Source organism: Ambystoma mexicanum, chromosome 6q (assembly GCF_040938575.1).
Source record: "Ambystoma mexicanum isolate Mex_15411 chromosome 6q, UKY_AmexF1_1, whole genome shotgun sequence".
Lineage (NCBI taxonomy): Eukaryota > Metazoa > Chordata > Amphibia > Caudata > Ambystomatidae > Ambystoma > Ambystoma mexicanum.
The window spans coordinates 776,542,542-776,566,502 of NC_090937.1; the positions used below are offsets into that span (position 1 = coordinate 776,542,542).

A 23,961-nucleotide genomic window follows, 5' to 3' on the forward strand; every position below is an offset into this window, starting at 1 on the left:
ACTGCATGTTTAAAATTATTTACCAATTCCGAGTGCCATTTTATGCAATTGCAAAGGGTTTTTGCCTCTTATTTTGTGGGGGAACGTCGGATTTTGATTCTGTTTGCTGCCTAATATCCCTGACTCCATGCTGCTCCTTTATATCCATTCAAAATTGAGGGAGCATTTCAGGGGGAAATTTTAACTTGGATGCTATCTACCCAAATAGAAAAAGTGCTCCTATTCATTTGTGCTTTGGATATGTTCTTGTAGAAGATCAACCAAGTGTATTTCATTAGTTTACATTGTAACTATCACCCCATTGGTGATTGCTGCCAAATATTCAAACTGTGTGATTTTCTTTGAATTTAAAATAAATAAATATTGTATTACCACCCACCGGCCTGGTTCATGGGCCATTGCGACCCGGGGTATTTGCAAAAGGGGGTGTGAGACGGATTGGGTGCCAGCTCAATTCGAATTCATAGAAAATAAAGAAAAAGTATTCTAATTGAGCGCTACCTCCTAGGCTAAGAGGACCAGGGCAAGAGTCCTGGTCCGGTGTGTGACACCCGATTGCAATCCTTAACACACTGGGCCTACTGCACCAATTTTGTGTAAGCTTTCCAGACAACTTAGTGTACTGCAGAGTTTGATTATATATTTTTTGACACATTACCTCTGAATTTGGGACATGTGTGTTTCTGTTATGTTATTTGACTAATAAATCACAGCACTGAACACTGGCAAACAATATAGCAGTATTATTCTTTGGTTCACTTTCCCAAGTAGATTGCAGAGCGCGGAAGAGGAGAAAAACAGGCACACTTTATTTCTTACCGGTGGGTTGGGGTAACCCACCTTTTCTACCTGTACAGCAGCCTTACACTGATCTGTATCTTATAGACCAGTATTTAAGCAACAAGTGTTAGTGATTAATCTAGGGTGGGTATATAGCACATCCTGCACTAGGCACCCCACTTTTATTACAAACCAGGTATAACCCTTATAACCCTGGTTATCTCTCGCATTATGCATAAAAAAGCAGCTTTTTAATTTCTGAACAGAATCTCTGCTGCAAAGCGCCATGGGAGATGTAGCTATACTTTTGGGAGAAGTGGGTGCCCATTCTCCGTCATATATTTGAACAACTACTGGATGGAATAACCCCAGATCACTCCCAGAAATCGAGTCAATGCCTACTGGGCCAAAGGACCCATACATTTCTAATGGAAATATCTATACAGGCAATCAAAGGTCAGAAAACAAAAGAAAACGTTGCCCTGAAAGGTCCAACAATGGTTGATAAAATACTAAACGTGCAAGGCCCAAAGCAATGGACCAGCCCATCTCTGCAAATGCATCAATACAAACCTACGGAGCCTCTGAAAGCTGTCCTGTTCCAACAAGCTTGGGCATACATTTTGAGTGAATTACTTAATAAATATCTACTAATTAGGCAAAATGAATGTTACAGTCACCTACCAGTGAAGGATGCCCCAGCCATTACCCTATCCCACTACCCCCACTACCCCTGGCCTTCCGTGTTCCCTTCCGTTGCTCTGCAGGGCCTTGTCTCATGTTCCAAGTGGTATGAATCACCAAGAAATAAATAGCACAACTCTGACGTTAGCCACACCACTTTAGTAGCAGGGCTAGGCCTACCCTCTTTCTCAAGGTCCAACCTACTTTTCTGGCAGGCATCAGCACTCCGGGACCCCTGCCCTTGGGGCAAGGTAATGAACGGGAATGGCTATAGGGATTAGCATGGCCAAGGGCAGTCAATGGGTGGGTAAATAACCAAACCACACCCAGAAGCTGTGCGTTCTTCTTCACATCCCATATGCCCCCTGTCTTTAAACCTCTTGCCACCATGAGGGCCTGCTATGTTCTGCAGTGAGGTTCTTTTTGTAACTCCCATTAACCCCCCATCACTCACCTCCAGGCGCTTCATGGTCTGCACCTGATCACGGATGCTGTTTTCCAAAGATTTGATCGTGGTCAGCTGGTTGACGACTCTGATCTTCAGGTTGGCAATTCTCCTCCTCAAATCCTCAGAGACCTGGTCATACAAGCCTTCCCCGGCTATGGTAGGAAAGAGAGAGAAAAGTGTCATTGAGTGTGGACTGGGAATTACACCTCTGTCATGTGACATGATTCTGACTGGCTGGCAGATGATGGATAGGGTAAACCTTGCCTCTATAGTTTGGTATAACATTAGCGTACCGTGACTAGGACAGAACCCATAATGTGTTAAGGGGCTTTTCCCATCGTGAATCGGCCCACTGTATTCCGCACAGAGGTGACAATTCACAATTCAGTTTTCCAACGTATGCGAATACATTTAGGAATGTAGCACCTAAAGCAAATCCTTATTGGCTTTTTCACACCTGCAATGTGTGCTACCTGAGCGCAAAGATACGTGAAGCCTGCCTTGCGCTCCGGCTGCAAATGACGTCTGAAGAGGCATGGGCAGAGTTTGTGTCACGTACTTCACTGACGCATGCATTCAGATCTGCTTCACCTGCCTCAGCCTTCGTCCTCTATGAAAGGCGCTACTCAAAGGGGGTATTCATGCCCTCGAGCCCCAATGCATGTGTTTAATCTGAGCTGGTGCATATTGCGTGTAAGATGCATTCATGAAACGGAGTGGTGGCTGTATATTCATTTTTTTTATTGGAGGTGTGTAGATGTTTTTCCTGTGTATGCGGGGCGACCAAGCGTAAGTAGCAAGGGAGCCCAAACCTACCTATGGAGGTTTATGGAGGGTATAGGGGGTTCACCTTCGAGAACATTTTAAAAACATGGGGGTTAAAAACACATATATTCAGAACACATTCTGTGAAAATTTCAGTAAAAAGCCACAGTTTGCTATGGGTATTTTAGGGTAACGCATGTCTGTACTTTTGACCATTTGCTTGCAGAATGTCAATGAATTGCCACTTTAGGTACTGTACACGTTGTGGTACTGCACTATGGAGCATTGCCTTTGAGTTCCAAAGCGTGTGCAAGTGTGTACCATCAACTCAAAAGGATAATGAAAGAAGTGCAGCACATTTTTGCCACTGCAAAGGTGCTTTTCTCATATATACCACCAAGTTCAGTATATAACTATCTCAATGAATGTTGTCGGCAGCCAGAGGTGGGAAGGCGTCTAATCAACAGAAGCATGTGTAACTTTTTTGCAAGCTGCTGGGATGTACTCCTGTGACAATGAAAACATTTGTTATCGATATGTGCACCTTCTCAATGGAAATGGCATTTCATTGTCGCCCAGTGGCAATGACATTTGGTTTTCCAATCTACAGGCTGCACTGTAGACGCTATTGTAAGAATGTGAGGCACAGTGCACCAAATAAAAACAATTATAAATGCCTGAAAAAAGAGTTATTACTGTGGAAGCAGTTTTAAAAAATAAAAAATAAATTCTTTTTTTAGAGCCACCATGACAAAGGACATCCCCTACCGTGGTTGACATTTATTCCCCTACTCCCGCGCACGGACACCTGGAAAAGTCAGCGGACATAGCGATAGTTGCAGGGTTGTACGTGTAACATACGCCCCCTTTTGCACATGGCCACCGTATATTTAGGACTGTGGAGGACACGGGATTGCCAATAAGCTTTCTAGGTGTGGAGTGCACGCACAGACTGTGGTACACGGTATATTTGTCTACCTAAATGCAGAGGGTGAGCTTATGTATGTGTTGTACGATCCACAGCGTATGCTTTGTGGGTGAATTGCACATACATTACTTGACAGTGAATGGAAAACACGAGTCCGGTGGGAGTTATGTGTAGAGTGTATCATGTTGGTTTGTACAGGTATGGAGCACCTACAATGAAGTGATTGCTTTTGGTTTGTTTGTGTGTGTGAGACTTTGGTGACTCTCAATCAGGACAACATTAATGTTGTTGATTGTGGAGATACAAATGAAAACCATGTAACACGATTTTCAGTGCCGTTTGTGCTGAGGGAGGCAGCAGGCCAGGTAGTTAGTGTAAGAACATATGACAAAGGTAAGGTCTGCAAACATAGTACCTTTTCAATGTTTACTTCTTAACTCTCTGTGAAGAAAACCACCTGCCCTACATATGTCAGTGAACAAAAAAAGAAGGAGCCAGACATGTGATATCACCAGTGATGTCACCACTGGCATTTGTAATGTCATCTTTGATGTCATGGGTTTGTTTATTTAATTTATTTGTAAAGCGCTCCTGACCCAGGGGTATATGGGCGCACAAGAATATGGTTACAGAGTACAAGTTAAACATATAGTACAGTTATACAATTTACAACTACAGTTTTTTATACATTTACAGTTTGCCTAGGAGATATATAATGGCAATAATCTATTCACAAGAATGATACAGAGGCTGGTGCCCGCAGATAAATGGGGTTAGTGAGTGAGAGCTGGGAAGGGTAGGTGTGTGAGGTGTCCTGAGTCACCTGTAGTGGGGTGAGTTTTTATTCAATAGCCAAGTGATAACCTGGGTTTTGAATGGTTGAAAGGTGGAGATGGTTTTGATGTCCAGTGAAAGTGTATTCCATAGTTGGGTGGCAAGAACCGGGAAGCTGGTTCCTCCGGCTCGTTTTAGGGTGTATTTGTGCACCATCAGACATAGTGTGTTGGTGGATCTGGTAATTCTGATATTAGGTTTCAAGGCGAATTTGTTAGTTGGATAGGGAGGTGCAAGGTGGTTCAAGGCTTTGTAGGAGAGGCATAAGGTTTTTAGGTCAATTTTATGTTCGATGGATAGCCATTTACATGATCTTCTGATAGCAGAGATGTGCTCTCTTCTGGGGATATTAAGCGCAGCTCGGAGTGAGTTATTTTGGAGGACCTGCAATTTATTAATGATGGATTTGTTTGTGCCTGCATATAAGCCGTTGCAGTGGTCCAGTTTGGACTGTATGAGTGCTCTGGCTAATATAAAGCAGCTGCTAGTGGATAGTAGAGGTCTGCAAGCCCTTATCAATTTACCTGTATAGGCAGTGGCTGAAGCGGTCATATTGATTTGTTTAGAGAGGTTGGTATTGGTATCTAGATGGAAACCAAGGGTTTTTACACTTTTGGAATGGGTATGCTATTTCCATCGATAGTAATGCTGATGTAGTTGGGGCCGAGTTTCGAGAGGGTGGTGGAGGAGCCGACCAGGAGCTTCTGTCTTATCATCATTCAGGCAGAGGCCATGTGTGGCCATCCATGCCTGAATGATGGTGAAGACTTCATTGATTCGGTCGACATCAGAGTTGTAATTGCCTGATAGGGTTAGGAGTATCTGGGTGTCATCAGCATAGTTGGTATAGGTGACACCCAGATGGACCAGTTTGTCAAAGAGGGGCTTTGTAAATATGTTATACAAAGTAAGTGAGACACATGAACCTTGTGGGACATTGCATGTGATGGGTATTGGGTCGGCCGCTGCTAGTGGTGAAAAAACATGCATGGTCCTGGTAGCCAGGAAAGATTGGATCCATGTGACCGCTGAGTGGGAGAAGTGTGCAGCCAATCACAGGTGGTTACATAGGATTTTGTGGTGGACCAGGTCAAAGGCTGCAGAGAGGTCCAAGAGAAGGAGGGCAGCCTTACCTTTATCTTTGAGTTCGTCGATCTGACTTTTAAGATCAACAAGGGCCGTTTCTGTTCCATGTTGAGGTCGAAAGCCAGACTGACGGATTCCTAATAATTGGTTGGATTCTAGATGGTCCTGAATTTGTAAATAGGCGACTCTATCAAGGATTTTTAGTAAGAACGGGACAGTGGTGGTAGGTCTATAGTTAGTAGGTATAGCCGGGCCAAGAGGTTGCTTTTTTAAGAGTGGGAGGACCCAAGATTGTTTTAAGTTACTTGGGACTGCATTGCTGGAGAAGGACAGGTTTATTAGCTTGGTAATGAAGGGGGATAGATCCCTGGCTGCATCTTTTATGATTTGTGCGGGGCAACTATCCCCTTTGCAGTTTGAAGGTTTCAGGGAGGCTATAATTTTTTGTACTTCGGGTACCGTTACCTTTTTGAAAGTAAAACCTGAATTGGTGTCAGAGGGTGATTGTAAGGTCAGATTGGCGATTGGGCTATTGGAGAGTTGTTGTCGTTTGTTTTCAATTTTAGTTTGGAGCCCAGTGATTTTGTTGGCGAGAGCATTCTGGATGGCCGTGCACCAGGGTTTATCCTTGGTACATGTATCCGTGGGAGGAATGGGGTTTTCAAGTTCTTTTAAGATGTTGAATAGTTCTCTAGTACTAGATCCTGCTTTGGTAATCCTGGAGTTGAAGGTTTCTTTTTTGGCACGTATTATCCCAGTTTTATAGACAGAGGTGATATTGGTCAGGTTAGTTCTATTTTCTGAGGAGGGAGCTGTTTTCCACAGTGTTTCGAGTTTGCTTTTTCTTTGTCTGAGTAGTTTGAGTTCCGGGGTGTACCAAGAGTTCAGGAGTGCTTTGGGTTTCCCTTTGCGCATTTTTAATGGGGCAACAATGTCAATCGCTTTGGACATGGATTCATTGTAGGTGTTGACCAACAGGTTCAAATCAGCTGTGGCTGGTAATGCGTTGAGCGCAGGGAGTACCAGGGGTATGAGCGCTTTGGCTGTAATGTTACGCTTATTCCTTGTTGGGCAGGTGGGTGCAGGAGGAGGTTTTTTAGGCAATGGGTTATTAATATTGATATCAAGCGAGATGAGGTAGTGATCCATCCAGACAGGTGTTAGTCTTCGCAGAGCACAGTGCTGGCGCTAGTTATGGTTGCTTAGCTTACCCTAACAGGCGAATTTCTGAGTTTTTCGGTTTTACCTGTAACCATAACGTCCCTGCAACAACGTTTTTCCATTGAATTTTATAGGTTTTTATTAGTGCAACTTAACCATAACGTCCCTTTTAACAACGTTTTTTGTTAGTGAATATATATATATATATATATATATATATATATATATATATATATATATATATATATATATATATTGTTTAACTGCATAAATCGTAGGGGAGAAGCTGTGTCATCTTGTGCCACACTAGAGAGATCATCCAGACCTGAGGTATAAGGGAATATGTAGCACCCTTCCAGTGCCCAATGCTGAGCAACAGGCTTTCCTAAATTCTCCTTGCTCCAAGAAACCGCACCTCCAAAGAGAAATGGGTGTTTGTAATATTATTCCAGAAATGGAAATAGCAGGATCCCGTTTGGGATATGACAGCAATATATCTTCTCTATGGCTCTGTCTTTACTAAGGGTGCGCGTACAAGAAGAAAAGCCTCAGAGCTCTTACCACAGGTGAGTCCCCTTTCCTGATCCTTAAGACATCCTATGGGCAGTGCAACAAAATCATTCCCTAGTAAGCTCTGGTATCATTATATGAGATATTTCTGGGTCCCTGCACCTTTGTCGTCCTGTGGTGGGCCCAGCTGCTTGGTTATGTTTTCTGTTTCAATAATCCCCGTGTTCATCCACCTCCACTGGGGCTTCCTGGCCGTAGACCATTTTCCAGCACTGCTCCTCCCACCAGTCTGGCCATAGCTATGTGTTTGCCGCCTTCCATTGACCGAACTTAGCACCAAGCCGATTGCCTTCAATTGGATCCTGGCCCAAACAGTCACTGCTTGTGGGGGCATGAGTGAAATCCTCCTTCTTCAAGCTGATCCTGGTCCTTTTGTGGTAACGTTGTACACATTGTGAAGCTCGTTGGGGATTTGATGAGCAGGCTCCGATCGAAGGCTTTGATGATCATCTTCATAGTCAAAGGCCTGACTGTGCTTTCAATTTGGGCGGAATTCAAGGATTTGCTGTTCTCAGCCTGAAAATTGGGAATGCACTTGCACTTTATTAAGCTGTTCTGTTTCTTAATGAAAGAAATGGGATAATTTCTCCAATGAACCCAACCATGGTGGGGTGAGTGCACCTCTCCACGAGAAAGCAAGTCTCCCTGAGATGCTGTACTCTGGACCGAAAAACATTCTCATTGTGTACACTTGCTGGCTCTCTTGACCTCAGAGCTCTACTTGTCTGTGACAGCAAAGTGATGGATCTGAGGGGGCGAGCAGAGACATGCGTGGTGTAGTATAGGAGAGCTCTGAGCCACTGCATGCTGCTAGCAGAGGTGTAGGAGAGGTGGGCAGAGAACACATGTGTGCAAATGCATGCTGCTGGCAGAGGCTTGGGTGGGGCAGTCAGGGGAGGGCTGTGTGCCATTGCATGCTGCTAGCAGAGGCATGAGAGAAGCAATCAGACGACACCTGTGTGCCTTCGCATGCTGTTTGCAGAGGCATGGGTGTGAGGAATTCGACCATCCGCACAGGGAGAGTGCGCTCGCCTGGGCTTTTTTGATAAATGAGAAATGAATGATGGGAGACCAACCTCAGAGAAATGAGTGTGGCCATTCCGCACCCATTTCATCTGCTTCCTGCACCAAACACATAGTCACCTGTACTTTGGGAAGACACAGCCTACAGGCGCCGTCTTCCCATCATATTCACATAAGGCACACCTTGCTCCAGCCATGAGCAGCCTAATTAAAATATCAAAGGCTCCAAGGATCTGAATTCCTTTGTTCTCAAGCTGGTGACAGTACATACTAATGAGAGATAATTGAAGCAAGCCTACTGAGGATCTTGGTTGCTGAAGAGACAACAGGAAGGTGGCACTAATTCCACTTTGGTGTGCAATGTGTCCACTTGAAGCTAGTTCCCCCACCCCTCTGTATGAAAGGCAGTGAAATGCATGTCTAGGTCCACTTTTTACCGTCGGCAAACCCCTGCAGAGCTGACCCCTTTCAGAGGGGAGAAGAATGCGGTTTGGAGGAGACAGGAAGTCTGCTCCCAGAACATATTTCAAGGTAAAACCTGCGCTTTAATAAAGAGTTACAGAGGGATCAGTTAACCAGAGAGACACTTTGATTTACAACCGACAGGAAGATGGGTGGGACTTAGGTATATGTTATCAGCCCCTTATCTGTCCTGTTGCAGAGTACTCTGGTCCTGGCCTCATGCATAACAGAAGATTGTTGGTGGGGATCCAGGATTGGTTCATTAGGGTGGGCTAAGCCTACACCAATCGCTGGGGCCCATTTGGCTTTAAAAAAAGGGCTGAACCCCTTACTTAGCAGATCATCTGGAGACTTTGCAAGGAGTAAGAAGAAGGACTCATTTGGACCCGAGCTGAAGGTAAAGTCTACCTTACATCTTCCACCAGTGAAGGAAGGCCAGGTGTTCCAAGAGGGAAGCAAGATCCCTCCCCTAAGCATCTCCCAGGGAACAGAGGGAGATACCAGACTCAGAGGATCCGTCCAGCAGCTCCAGAACCGGTACCCAGCCAGCACACAGAATGCCCTGCTAGGTTCTGACAGCAAGCTTCCTAGGTGGGAAGTGCCAGAGATTCTCTGGACAAAGGACAAGGCTGTTGCCTGCTAACACCCTCCTGAGCTTTGGGCCGTCCGCCTTGAAAGGACACAAGCCTGCAAAGAAGCTAAGAGGAGTGCCACACAAGCATCATCCAGCATCCATCTTTTTAGGGACAATTTCGAGACTGTCAACTCCTCTAACTGCATCCGCCTGCACTACTGACTGTTGTCACTCTGCAGTCACCAGAGCCGTCCGGGTCGCCTCGACCAGCATTCCAGATCCGCCAACCAGCACAGAGAAAACGATTCTTCACCCTGAGCCGCCGTGCCCGACAGCCTGCAAATGTCCATCCAGCCTCGCTTGCCGAACTGCCTTCCGCCTGGTACCCGCAGCTATCTCCCACCGCTAACTCCGTCTGATGGGATGCAAAGTGCCCTGGAACTGCCTCGACACTGTAGAGCACCAAGAACTTCTTCAACACCAGGTACATTGTGGTTCTGTCCTTCTGGTCCTTCTCCGAAGTTCCCTAGAGACAGTCACAACCCTTTTCCCCTTTAGTGCTGAAACCAAATAATCTTGAACAGTAAGACTGATTGCTTTACCAATTACCCTTCTGTCAGTATCCAGAGTACATCCCTTTCCTTTGTGAAACTGTCTGTCCTCTGCGTTCCTTCACAGTGGGGGGTGTAATTTTAGTGTGCTAGAACTGTTGTAGTAATAATAAAGTCGATATTTTCATACAATCTTGACTGAACAGTCCCTTTTATCATTGGTTTATCATTCTATTTTTGCTGTGTTGCAACTAACCAACTATCCACGACCTTGCGTATGTAAACCTGCTGTTCAGTCCACATTACCAAAATTAGTAATTCACTTGTATTCCAATCTGTTCGGATCCCTTCTGGTTTACTAGACGTGTGGGGTTAATTGATGATTTAGAAACCGATATTCATCTCTGGACCACTGGTGCCCCGGAAGTTGATTCGTCACAATGGGAGAGGCAGCAAGAGGACACCTGTGTGCCATTGCATGCTGTTATCAGAGGCATAGGAGGGGCGAGCTGGGCGCCATTGCATGCTGCTAGCAGAGGCCTGAGAAAGGAGCAAGCAGAAGACACCTGTGTGCCATTGCATGCTGCTGGCAAATGTATGGGAGAGGTGGCAGAAGCGAGCTGTGTGCTGTTGCATTCTGCTAAAAGAGTAATGTGAGAGGCAGGTAGAGGAAGCCTGTGTGCCATTGCATGATGTTAGCAGAGGCAGGGGAGGGGCAGGGAGAGGAGGGCCGCATGCAATTGCACGCTTCTAGTAGAGGAATGAGAGAAGCAAGCAGAAGACAACTGTGTGCCATTGCATGCTGCTAGCAAATGCATGGAAGAGGTGGCAGAGGTGAGCTTTGTGCCGTTGCTTGCTGCCAGAGGAGGCATGGGAGAGGCCAGAAGAGGACACCTGAGTGCCATTGCATGCTGCTAGCAGAGGCATGGGAGAGGCCGGAAGAGGGCACCTGTGCAATTGCAGGTTGCTAAGAGAGGCATGGGAGAGGAAGCAGAGGACATGGGAGAGGAAGCAGAGGACTGCTGTGTGCCATTGCATGCTGCTGGCAGATGCTTGGGATGGACAGTGATGGGAGGGATGTGTGCCATTGCATGCTTCTAGTGGAGGCATGAGAGAAGCAAGCAGAAGACACCTGTGTGCCATTGCATGTTGCTGGCAAATGCATGGGAGAGGTGGCAGAGGGGAGCTGTGTGCTGTTGCATGCTGCTAGCAGTCATGGGAGGGGCAGGCAGTGCACACCTATGTGCCGTTGCATGCTGCTTACTAAGGCATGGGAGTGGTAAGGAGAGGAGGACTCTATGCAATTGCATGCTTTTTGTAGAGGAATGAAAGAAGCAACCAGAAGACAACGATGTGCCATTGCATGCTGCTGGCAAATGCATGGGATAGGCAGGAAGAGGGCACATGTGTGCAATTGCAGGTTGCTAGCAGAGGCATGGGCGTGATGGCAGAGATGAGCTGTGTGCCATTGCATGCTACTAGCAGAGGCGTGGGAGATGAATCAGAGGACACGGGAGAAGAAGCAGAGGACACACGTGTGCCGTTTCATGCTGCTAGCAGAGGCATCGGATGGTCTGGGAGAAGACACCTGTGTGCCATTGCATGCTGCCAGCAGAGGCATGGGAGGGGTGGCAGAGGCGAGCTGCGTGCCATTGCATGCTGCTAGCAGTGTCCATTGCATGCTGCTAGCAGTGGCGTAGGAGAAGCAGGAAGAGGACACCTGTATAACATTGCATGGTGCTAGCAAAGGCAGGGAGAGAAGCAGGCAAAGGCGAGCTGCGTGCCGCTGCATACTGCTAACAGAGGCACAGGAGGAGCAGCAAGAGGGGGGCTGTGTGCCATTGCATGCTGCTTGTAAGGGCATGGGAGGGAAGGGTATGGGAGGGGCAGAAGATGACACCCGTGTGCCATTGCATGCTGCGAGCATAGGCATAGGAGAGGCAGACAGAGGACAGCTGTGTCCTGTTGCATGCTGCTAGCATAGTCATGGGAGGTGCAGGAAGAAGACACGCCTGTGCCATTGCATGCTGCTAGCAGAGGCATGGGAGGTGTGGCAGAGGTGAGCTGTGTGCCATTGCATGCTGCTAGCAGAGGCCTGGGAGAGACAGGAAGAGGAAACCTGTGTGCCATTGCATGCTGCTAGCATAGTCATGGGAGGTGCAGGAAGAAGACAAGCCTGTGCCATTGCATGCTGCTAGCAGAGGCATGGGAGGTTTGGCAGAGGTGAGCTGTGTGCCATTGCATGCTGCTAGCAGAGGCGTTGGAGAGGCAGGAAGAGGACACCTGTGTAACATTTCATACTGCTAGAAGAGGCATGGAGAAAGGCAGGCAGAGAATAACTGTACGCCATTTCATGCTGCTAGCAGAGGCACAGGAGGGGCAGGGAGAGGATCACTGCATGCCATTGCAGTACGGCGGCTGACTGGACACCTTCAGTTAAATAAGAGTAACACTCGTGATTATTTTATTATTTATTTTAATTTCGTTCTGCTTTCCTTGTAGCTGGTTTTTACCAGCAGGAAGGTGCCTGCCTTGCTCCCCACGCCCCCGCTGTCCAGGGTCTCGGGCCTGGAAGTTGGCAGATTTCTTTTCTTTTTCACACCCATCCAGTGACCGGGAGTCTCTTTTCAGTGCTCATGCAGTGGGAGGGACCCAGCAGTCACAGCTCTTAGTGAAGAGCTGCTCCACTGTACAGAGGACATCAGGTACGGATAGGCAACAAGTCGGGTTTGTTGTTTTCTGTTTTCTGGCATACTGATAGCTTGTTTGTTTGTTTATTTATTTGTTTGGTAATGCGCGCCAAACCCATTAGGTAGCCGGGCACAGTAGAGGTCAAGACAGCTTAAACTTGGTTAGAAATGAGTACATAGAAGCATATAATATACAAAAAAAGTTTGAAAATAGGCTGGCAGGGTAGCTACAGTGGCATACAGAAGGAAGCAAGTTAAGAGAACATGCAGCAGAGACAGGAGTGCAAGGTACCGAGAGGGTAAGCTAACAGTCATTCATTCGTAGCCATTTAATGATATTGAGTCTAAATTTAGGATATGGTTGTTCCTTTCTGAGGTTGTGCGGTAGTGCATTCCAGGTTTGTGCTGCAATAACTGGGAAGCTAGATCGTCCCGCTGTGACACGTTTGAATCTAGGCGTTTCCAGGGTATGGGCATTGGCTGTTCTCGTTGGACGTGTGGACGATCTTCTATTTATCCTTTCAGCAAGGTAGGGTGGGGCCAAGTTGTTTAAGCATTTGGAGGTAAGGGAGGCTGTTTTTAGAAGTATCCTGTCAGCTATTTTTAGCCAGTGAGCCGCTCTCCTAGCATTGGAGATGTGTTCTCTCATGGGGATATTCAGGGCTGCTCTTAGGGCATTATTTTGAATTCTTTGTATTTTGTCGATGATATTTTTGTTGGCACCTGAGTAGAGAGCGTTACAGTAGTCTAATTTCGACATTACAAGGGCATTGGAGAGGTTGATGCAACTCGAGGTAGAAAGGAATGGTCTGCAAGCTCGGATAAGCTTACAGGTGTAAGCTGTGGAGGATGCGAGTGAGTTGACTTGTTTCTTAAGCGAGAGAGTGGCATCAAGATAGAAGCCTAGTGTTTTGACCACTGGCATCACCTTGATGAGATTGTTGTCAATATTGAAGGCGGTATAGTTAGGGCTAAGTTTTTTTATGTTGGTTTCAGAGCCTAGGATTAGTATCTCAGTTTTATCCTTGTTCAGGCAGAGGCCGTGAGATGCCATCCATGCCTGAAGGAGGAGGTATACTCTGTTCACTAAGGCTGTGTCCTCCAAAAAGTTGCCCGAAAGGGGAATGAGGATCTGGGTGTCATCTGCATAATTAGTGTAGGTGATACCCAGTCTGTCCAATTTGTCGAACAACGGCTTAGTGAAGATATTATACATAGTGGGTGAGACACAGGATCCCTGGGGTACTCCACAGGAGATTTGAGTTGGGTCAGCAGCTGTTAGTGGGGAAAAGACTCTCATTGTCCTGTTGGCCAGGAAAGATTGGACCCAGGCTATGGCTTCCCCTGAGAAGTGCGCCGCCGACCTAAAATGGTTACATAAGACTGCATGATCCACTAGCTCGAACGCTGCAGAGAGGTCCAGGAGAAGTAGCATAGCTGTTTGTCACTTGTCCTTCAACTCGTCAATTTGAGTCTTAAGGTCTAGCAAGGCAGTTTCCGTACCGTGGAGTGGGCGGAAGCCAGACTGTCGTGATCCTAGTAAGTGATTAGCTTCTAGGTATTCCTGAATTTGAATATAGGCTACTCTATCAATGATTTTAAGTAGAAAGGGGACAGTGGTAATTGGCCTATAGTTGGTGAGGATGGTAGGGTCTAGTGTTTGTTTTTTAAGCAGGGGGAGGACCCAGGATTCTTTGAGTTTATTGGGTACTGTATTAGTTCTGAAGGAAGTGTTTATGAGCTTGGAGATAAATGGGGCAAGGTCTCTAGCCGCATCCTTTATAATTTGTGCTGGGCAACTGTCTCCCTTGCAGTTAGATGCTTTTAGAGAGAGAATTATTTGTTCCGTGTCAAGAATAGAGATTTCTTTAAAGGTAAATGGTGTAGTTGTGTTACCACCTGTGTCAGGGGCTGGTTGTTGCTCAGAGGGGGGCAGAGAAGCTTTTTTGATTGCTATTTTCTGTTGGAGTGTGATGATTTTGTTTAGGAGGGCTTTTTGAATTGCAGTGCACCATGGTTTGTCCTTCGGGACAGTGTCTGCCGGTGGAGTTGGGGCTTCCATTTCGCAGAGGATGGTGAACAGTTACTTAGTATTGGAGCTGGCTTTTGCAATTCTATCATTGAATATATATTTTTTTGTGTTGGTTATTTCTTTTTTGTAGTGTTTGGAGAGTTCTGTTAATTTAGCCTTATTGACAGTGGTCGGGGAGTGGCGCCAGATCGTTTGCAATTTTCTTTTCTGTAATCTTAACTCTTTAAGTTGAGGTGTGAACTATGCGTTGAGGTGGGCTTTTTGTCTGGCTTAGCGCATTTTTAGTGGGGGGGTAGAGTCCAAGTTTTGGGACATGGCAGTAATGAAGATGTCCACTAGAGATTTGGGGTCAGCATTATTGTTAGTGTTATTCAGAGAGGGGAGGAGGTGCGGGAGTAGTTCTTCTACTGTAATGTCCTTTTTGCTTTGTGTGGGGAGTGAGGGTGCCATCTCAAAGGTTTCAGGACTAAGGAGGTCGAGTGTGGCTAAGAAGGTAATGAGGTGATGGTCGGACCATAGTTGTGGTATATTATCTGTAATAATAATGTTACAGTTCGAGTCAGCTACCCAATCCAAAGTTCTACCTTTGATGTGGGTGGGGGATAGGACTTTTTGTGAGAGTCCATGATCTTTGAGAAGTGCAGCTATAGCTTGGGTGTGTTTGTTTCCAGCCTCATTGAAGTCGAGGTTAAAATCCCCCAGTAGCAAGGATTGTTAGTGGTTTTTAGTGTTGCTAGCTATGATATCTGTAAGGTCCTCCTCAAAGGTTCCTAGTGGGTCAGGAGGTCTGTATATCAGGTGGATTGTTAAAGTGCGATTGTTAGATAGGGGAAGTTTAGCCGTGAGAACTTCGCATGAGGGGCATGTGGTTGGAGTGGCAAGTCTAATGGAGAGGCTAGTTTTAGCGATAATGGCTAGGCCGCCACCGCGAGAGTTAGGCCTATCCACTCTGAGAATCTGGTAGGCCTCGGGTATTGCTATCATGAGGACAGGACCTGCTGCATCATGGAGCCAAGTTTCAGTTACAGCTAGTAGGTCTAGATTCTCATTGTGTAATGTGTCTGCAATTTCAGAGGCATGAGCTACTAGGGATCTAGCGTTGATAAGTGGTCCCGATAGGGATAGTGTGCCTTTATATGTGGGGTGTGGGAGAGGTTTGGTTTCAGGTTTATTGGGGCTAGCAAGGTTTTTTTCTACTATATTGGACGCAATCCGGTTATTAGGAGTGGTTAACACTGTGCGGTTGTTGGTATTTTTAGGATCATAGAGCCGGGATAGTCTAGATCTAAGTCTCATATTTCTATCCAGAGGAGGGCGCGTTAGGAGGGTGGCTAGAGCCATAGTGACTAGGAGGCTAAGTGTGAATACTAGAGGTAGGGTTCTCAGGTTGTCGAGCATGTTCAGGGCTATGCCGTGGGATCTCAAATGGTGTTTAGGGTCAGGTGAGATTCACTTAGTAGGCTAGTAGCCGGTTTAGTGTTGATTGTACAACAATTGCACTAGTGGGTTAGGTAGGCAAAAAAGTTGCACAAGCAGGCTGATATCAAATGCACAGGTAGGCCAGTATCAATTGCACAGGTAGGCCAATATCAATTGCACAGGTCGGCTAATATCAATTGCACAGGTCGGCTAATATCAAATGCACAGGTAGGCTAATATCAAATGCACAGGTAGGCCAGTATCAATTGCACAGGTAGGCTGATATCAATTGCACAGGTAGACTGATATCAAAAGCACAGGTAGGCCAGTATCAATTGCACAGGAAGCTAATATCAATTGCACAGGTAGGCCAGTATCAATTGCACAGGTAGGCTAATATCAAATGCACAGGTAGGCTAATATCAATTGCACAGGTAGGCCAGTATCAATTGCACAGGTAGGCTAATATCAATTGCACAGGTAGGCTAATATCAATTGCACAGGTAGACTAATATCAATTGCACAGGTAGGCTAATATCAATTACCTTAGGTGTGCTAGCAAGCAGATTGGAAGTGTGGCGTAGTAGTGCATATAATCAAGTCTTGGGCGGTTGCATGTGGCAGTTGTGTGAAACAGTTGCACGTATAACCCATAATAGGTTAAGGGGTGACTGTGTGGACTATCTGCTCGTGCAGGTGGGTGTTATATAGTTATAAGAAGTTTTCACTTGGGATCCTTAAAGTTTAGGATTGCGATGCTGCCCGGATGTTTGGGCAGGTGGAGGAGTATGCAGCTCATCGTTAGTGTCCGCCCGTGATTGCTATAGATTAGATGGAGTCCATATCGTGGGGCCAGATCACTGACGTGCGGGCATGAAAGAGTATATATGTGGGGCCAACAGATATAGCAGGAATGAGCTGCAAGGTTGGATCATACCTTAAACTGGCGCCGACAATAGAGATGGTGCGCATTCAAGCACATAACAGGCGCAGAACAGGGCCCTTTCCCCACGGGCCTTATCCAGTGAGGGCCGGCTTCCGCCTCGCCGGCGGGTGCTGTGCTGATAGTATTACGGGCGTGTCCTAGCAACGGACGACGCTCAGGAGGCGGCGGCCATCTTAGAAGCAGGCCGAAGAATCTGTGCAGGCCAAGCGAACAGCTGATTTCACGGGCTGTTTTGCATGCGGGCCCCGGATCACGTTGGGCGAAGAGCAGCAATAGACTGTAGTGTTTATATTACTTTGCCCATTAACCTCAGTTCATTTGACTTTATTTCCATTTATTACTCGCTGCGCAAATTCAGTGGCTGACAGTACGCCTCAGTTTTAATCAGAGTAATTCTCATGTTTTTTTATTTTATTATCTATATAAATAAAATGGTTAGGTATGTTTCCGTACTCAGTTGATGCAATTTATCATTGTTTAGGTGGCCCTCCAGCTACTGTGGTATCATGTGTATAAATGCAGCAGTGACCCAGAAGCACAACGGACGAGCACAGCGGGAATGAACCTTGTGTGCAGAAGTTGTGCCAAAGTCAAGCCCGCCTGTGCTCGTCCATGCTGCGGACGGGCTGTGGTTGCTTCCCTTGCAAAGTCCTTGAAGTGTTGTTACCCTTGTGAAATTTTCACGCGACTTGTTGCTACAGCAAGCCCCTATTGATACCTGGCCAACAGGCTTCTTTTTTTTTTTTATTATTATTTATTTATAAAGTTTACATAAATAATCAATCAAACAATCAGAACAAAAAAAAACAAAACTCAGCAAGAATACACAGAATAACAGAATATTATATATACATAACTTGCAATGAATCAGTAAATACTCAGAAAGTCATCCCACACCTTCCCGTACAACCTCAACTTCCCTTGCCGCTTGTAAACCACCCTTTCCATGGATGCAAGGGCAGACATCCCCTCAACCCAATCATCAAGAGAAGGTGCATTCCGTGACTTCCAGCCCCTGAGGACCAACTTTTTGCCCAGACAAGCTCCACGTAGCAAAAACTTTTTCCGTGACATAGAGAGATCATCCAGCAATTCTCCACCTCCCAAAATCATTGTCATAAAATCCAATTCAACATCCAAATCCAAAACACACAGACAGGCACCACAAACCTCGTGCCAGAATCCCTGTACACGCACACAATCCCACAACAGATGTTCTAGACTTCCCTGTCCTTTCCCACAACACCAGCATTCATCCGAGTCCGACAGCCCCCTCTTATACATTCGCTCCGGACTCCAAAACACTCTATTGAGGATCTTTATCTGTCTCGACCGTTCCACCAAATCAATTGCACAGAGTTTAACATTCGCACAGATATCCAGCCACATCTCAGACGAAATCTCACACCCCAACCTCCTTCCCCATTCATCTCTCAAATCAGAATTTTCCTTATAAGCCGACACAATACAATTATATATACTGCTAGCAATGGAACAACCACCTGACTCCCTTTCCATAAGATAGAGATTCACCATCGAACTTCCTACCTCCGCCACATCACCGATACATCTTTTCAATTTCCTGAAGTCTTCAGTTCTGAAATTATCAATGTGAAACTTTGCTCGAAACTCACATTCTCCAATCCACCCTCCATCCACCAGAACATCATCAATCCAGATCACACCGCCTAGAAACCAATCCGGCCAAAATAAAGACCTGCCCCCGATAGTAATCAATGGATTCAACCAGATGGATGAGTGAATGGTCCTTGAAGCAACCAAGCCTAACAATTCATGCACCTGTCTCCACGTCTCCCTCAGAAAAACCGTCAAAGGTGATTTATTACATGACTTGTTGGTCGCTGTGAGAATTGCCCTTGGAGGGAGTGGACCCAACATACTAGCCTCTGCAATTACCCATTGATCAGGCAAATCCACCAAAAAAGGCACAATAAAATGACTTGAAAAGGCTAAATGATATGCCCTGAAGTTCGGCACTCCCAGACCACCTTTTTCTACTGGCAACTGAAGTTTCCACAATTTAAGCCTAGGCGGCTTATTATCCCATAGGAATGACTGTAACAAACCATCAATTTTTTTCCAGTAGTGTTGACCAATTTTCATCGGAAGCATACCCAGAACATAATTAATCTTTGGGGCTGCATTCATTTTGATAGCGTTCACCTTGCCCCATAGAGACAAATGAAGCAAAGACCACCTCAAGATGTTCATTTTTAAATCAGTACAAACCTCATTCATGTTTACCACAACCATCTCATCCACCAGTGGGGTTAGCCATATACCCAGGTACTTTAGTTTCCTTTCACACCATTGAAATCCTATCCCAGTAATCAAATTCTTGTCACAATATCCTGAAATTGGCAACACCTCAGATTTAGACCAGTTAACCTTAAATCCAGACACTGCATGAAATCTATCCAAAACATCTAGCAAGGCCGGAAGGGACACCGTTAAATTCCGTAACAACAAAAGTAGGTCATCCGCATAAAACCACAACTTTTGGTTAGCACCATGAAAACTCAGACCCTGTATCCCCGCTTCACTCCGTAAGGCAATCGCCAATGGTTCCATGGCCAAAACAAATATCAGGGGGGATAAAGGACATCCCTGTCTCGTACCCCTCCGTAGCACAAAAGTATCTGACAATTGCCCATTAGTTCTGACAGCGGCAGTCGGGCTAGCATAAAGCAAGGCGATCCAAGAAATAAATTCCTCTCCCAAATTCATGGCACGCAATACTGAAAAAAGATAGTCCCAATCAACACGATCAAACGCTTTCTCCGCATCCAAGGAAAGCACCGCAACATCATCATCCATATCCTGTGCATGTGTCATCAACAACAATAAGTTCCTAATATTGCTAGATGTCCTTCGGCCATGAACAAAGCCTGACTGATCAGTGTGCACCAACTTCACAAGAAGATTCTGCAAGCGAAGGGCCAACAGTTTTGCAAGGATCTTATTATCAGTATTAATCAAACTGATCGGACGGTAACTTGAAGTCAAACAACCATCTTTACCCTTCTTAAGAAAAACTGATATAATGGCCTGACTAGTAGAAGCAGGAAGTAAACCTCCCACCCTGGATTCCACAAACATATCCCGCATAAGTTCTACCACTGAATCAGGCAAGATTTTATAAAATTCAGCAGGCAGACCATCCGGGCCCGGAGATTTGCCTAAATTCAACTTCCCAATCGCAGTTTTCAAGTCATCCACAGTCAAAGCCTCACTCAGCATTGCATTCTCCAAATCATTCACTCTAGGTATCTCCAATCCATCAAAAAAGGAACCATTCAATCCATTGACACCCAACTCACGTTGGTAGAGTTTCATATAATATTCCTTAAAAGTCTCATTAATCAATTTCGGATCACAAGTCACCTGACCATTCTCTCTATTGATAGAAGTGATAGATCGTTCTGATTGCTGTTGTCTTAATCTATAGGCAAGCCAGCGATCACACTTTTCACCATAATCAAAATAAGAACATTTCAATCTAAACAAATCCTTTTCAGATCTAGCTTTCCAGGTCTCATTCAGCTTCCTCTGCAGTTCCCTAAGGTTTCTCCTTTTCTCCAGATTCATTGAGTCATTGATCAAATCCATTGAAAGCTGCTTAATATTTTGTTCCAAATCCAAACTTTCCCTCTCTTTACATTTCCTATTGCTACTGGACAAACCCAGAATCAATCCCCGCATTGTACATTTAAATGCCTCCCAGACTGTCCCAACAGCGATTCCACCTGTCCTATTTTCTACAACAAAATGATCAGCCTCAGACTTGATTTTTTCCACTATCTTTTCATCCTGAAGAATTGAGGTGTTCATTCTCCAACAAAAAGATCTGGAAGTATCGAACTGCAAACCCATACTCATAAACACAGGTGCATGGTCAGTGACGGCAATACAGCCAATCTCACAACTTGCCAGATTCAAGGTTGCTGAACCAGCCGTGAGAAACATATCTATACGAGAATGTGAGCCATGAGAGTTAGAATAAAACGTGTATTCTCTCAAATCAGCATGAAGCAATCTCCAACAGTCTTCCAAGGCAAACTCAGAAACAAGTGACTTGAAAGAACAGAATGTCGGATCCCGCCTGCATACAACATTAGATCCACTACGGTCCTTGATATTATCAATAACCAAATTAAAATCACCCCCCAGAATAATATTCCGGCAAGCAAAATCCTGTAAAATTTGAGCCACTTTTCCAAAGAATAAACCATCATCCACCGACGGAGCGTAAACATTGCAAAGAATTGTTTGAACACCCTGAACTTCCACCAAAAGTGCAACCACCCGGCCCTCCTTATCAGAACAAGAGTTTAAAACCTTAATTGGCAAGCCCTTCCGAATCAGAATAGCAACTCCTCTACTCCTGGACGAATAGCATGAGGTAAAAAGTTCCCCAATCCACCCTTTGCGCAATACATTAACTTCCTCCAGCAATAAGTGGGTCTCTTGAAGAAAATAAACATCACTGTGCATATCTTTCAAACAATTTAAAATCGTCTGCCTCTTGAGTGGATTATTTAGACCATTTATATTCCATGAGGAGCCAGACAATCGGTCACCCCTCTCAGATGTCATTCTAAGAGCAAGAAAAAGACAACAAAAAACAAATCAAAAATTCTGTACTTGTAAAACTCAAAAACCCTTCCCCACCCCCACCTACGGAAGTATGAATCCAACGTCAACAAGAACCAACAAACCCCAAGCCACCCCCAGTACCCCTCCCAATCATTTAGAAACATCCCAAACCAGAAAATACCGAAATTAAAAAGAGCCAATGCAGACTTCAAATAACGTGTCAGTGTAATACAACCCGAATTACTTCAAAAGCGTCCCTAACTTTGATGTAACTAGTGAGGTAAAACGGAGTGCAACAGCAAAAATATCTAGAACAAAATGAGTATACCCAACACCCATCAGACCACTCCAGCAACCATCAGTAGATCACTAGAGAGAGGCCTCCCCCAAAATAAAATAAATAAATAATTACATGAAAACAGCAATAGAGTAAAACAAATGGCAGTAAAATCTCCACCCCTGTCCATGTCCTGCTGTAACATCATATGCACGTTATGCATAACCATCACGAGAGTAAACATAGATCAAAAGTACATTTCGTACTGTCTCCTTCAATTCTACCATTATCTCGTGAGACCAAACCCCTTACAGTGCCTCCGTCACGTGCACATCTCTACCCCCCCACTCATACTCAAAAGCGAGCAGAGGAGTAGTGAAGACGACTACTCCATGGCGACTCCGGGATCAATCCAGTAAGGCAGCTGCACATGAAGCCCCCAGCAGCTGTGCAAAGTTGACCCCAAGATGTCGAAATTACAACACAGTATGCACATCGAGGTTCCGGATGCAGACATTGCTATCAACAAGGTGCACGTGTCTGGGAGCCATAATCCAATCAGCGTATAGTGTCAGACGAACTCCCATCAAAAGCCCGTAAGGCCATCACACAACCAATCGCTCCAGGTCCGCAAAACTTCCAGCCCTGCAGCACGCCTGTCTTTAGAAGCTTCAGAACGTACCTCCAAGCGGCGAAATCAGCTGGTCCCAAATCCCCGATCTATATGCGCTGAGCCGCATCACAACCGCCACGGAAGGAGGGAGCACTTCCGAAATCCGAACTGCATGTTCCTCCTCCTCCCCAATGCAGCGCCCCCTACTACAATCCGCCATCCGTAATAATGACACGTGATGCGGCGCGTGATGTAACGTAACGCCGTACATCACGTATTGAAAATTGAAGGTCCTTTCCTTCAGAAGTGCCGTCTCCAGAGAGGAATCAATCGAAAGAGCCGCGTTCCAGTAACGATCGTAGGCAAATTTTAAACTTGTAACTGAATCTAGGACCCGGCGCCATTTTCACATATGAAATCCAATGTAAAAAAAAAAAAGGGGGGGGGGAAACATAACTGAACAAAAAAAAAAAAGGATGGGGGAAGGCCAATAATACAATGCTACTTCAATCAGCAATTGTACTAGTCTTATCCCGTAATGACTCCAGCCAAGAAAGAGCTTCCTTTGGATCAGAAGTAATTCTCTCCCCCTCTGGCATCATCAAAGTCATGGAATTATGTCTATTCAATAAGGACTTCACCTTCAGGGACTTTGCTAAGTCTTTAACACCCTTAAAGCTCTTCCTAGCAGCAATGACTTCTTTAGGGTAGTCCGGGAACACAAAAATAGGTTTCCCCTTGTAGAAGGTAGATCCCTTAGACCTAGCGGCATGCAGCAAACCTTCCTTCTTTCTTGCCAGAACAAAGACCACCATGATGTGCCTGGGTCTAGGGCCCGGCTGCTTACCAATCCTATAAATATGGTCAATATCCTCCTCCTTAATAGACATCAAACCAAAGCAGTCATTAAAAATCCTAGTAACTGCTGAAATCAAGTTCTCAGTTCCAGGGTCTTCCTCCACTCCAACCAGTCTGATATTTCTCTCCCGCAGTTTGAAGTCCATTTCCAATCTCCGGTCCTTCTCATCATGGAGGTCCTTTTTCAAAATGTTGTAGGCCCTATAACTTCCTGCCATCTCTGAGGTCATTGAATGTGATTTCCTTTCTAACTCCTCTACTCTGCCATCCAGATGGCACACCTTAGAATTCAATTCTGCCAAGGTAGTTTTCACCTCCACCATATCCAGGGACACTTGCTTCAGAAGTTTATAGATATCCTGACTGCTTGGATTTTCTTCCATCTCCAGCAATTGTTTCTGTTTCTTGGAATTAGGATTTTCTGGTTCTTGAATCTTCTTTTTTGAATTCATTATCAATTTGAAATAGCTTTAGGGAGGGGACCAGGAGCTGCAGGTTCAAGCTGCTGTCACCTTGGCCAACATTCCGGAATTCCAACTCAACAGGCTTCTTTTTAATGTCTGGCTTCGACAAGAGTACTGCTCAATCAGGTAAATGATCATGTCTATGGCTTAATGCCCGCTATCTAGAGGTGCATTCGTTA

At 45.4% G+C, this 23,961-nt stretch overlaps 1 protein-coding gene across 1 annotated transcript in view; it reads right to left on the bottom strand.

Annotated features, from left to right (window-relative positions):
• The window catches only part of LOC138516297 (fibrinogen alpha chain-like), a 57,796-nt gene that overhangs the window by 13,606 nt on the left and 20,229 nt on the right, over window positions 1–23,961 (bottom strand). Inside the window, exon 4 of the mRNA XM_069631310.1 lies at window positions 1,919–2,064. Coding sequence (XP_069487411.1) covers window positions 1,919–2,064 — 146 coding nt within the window. The remainder of the gene's footprint in view (window positions 1–1,918; window positions 2,065–23,961) is intronic.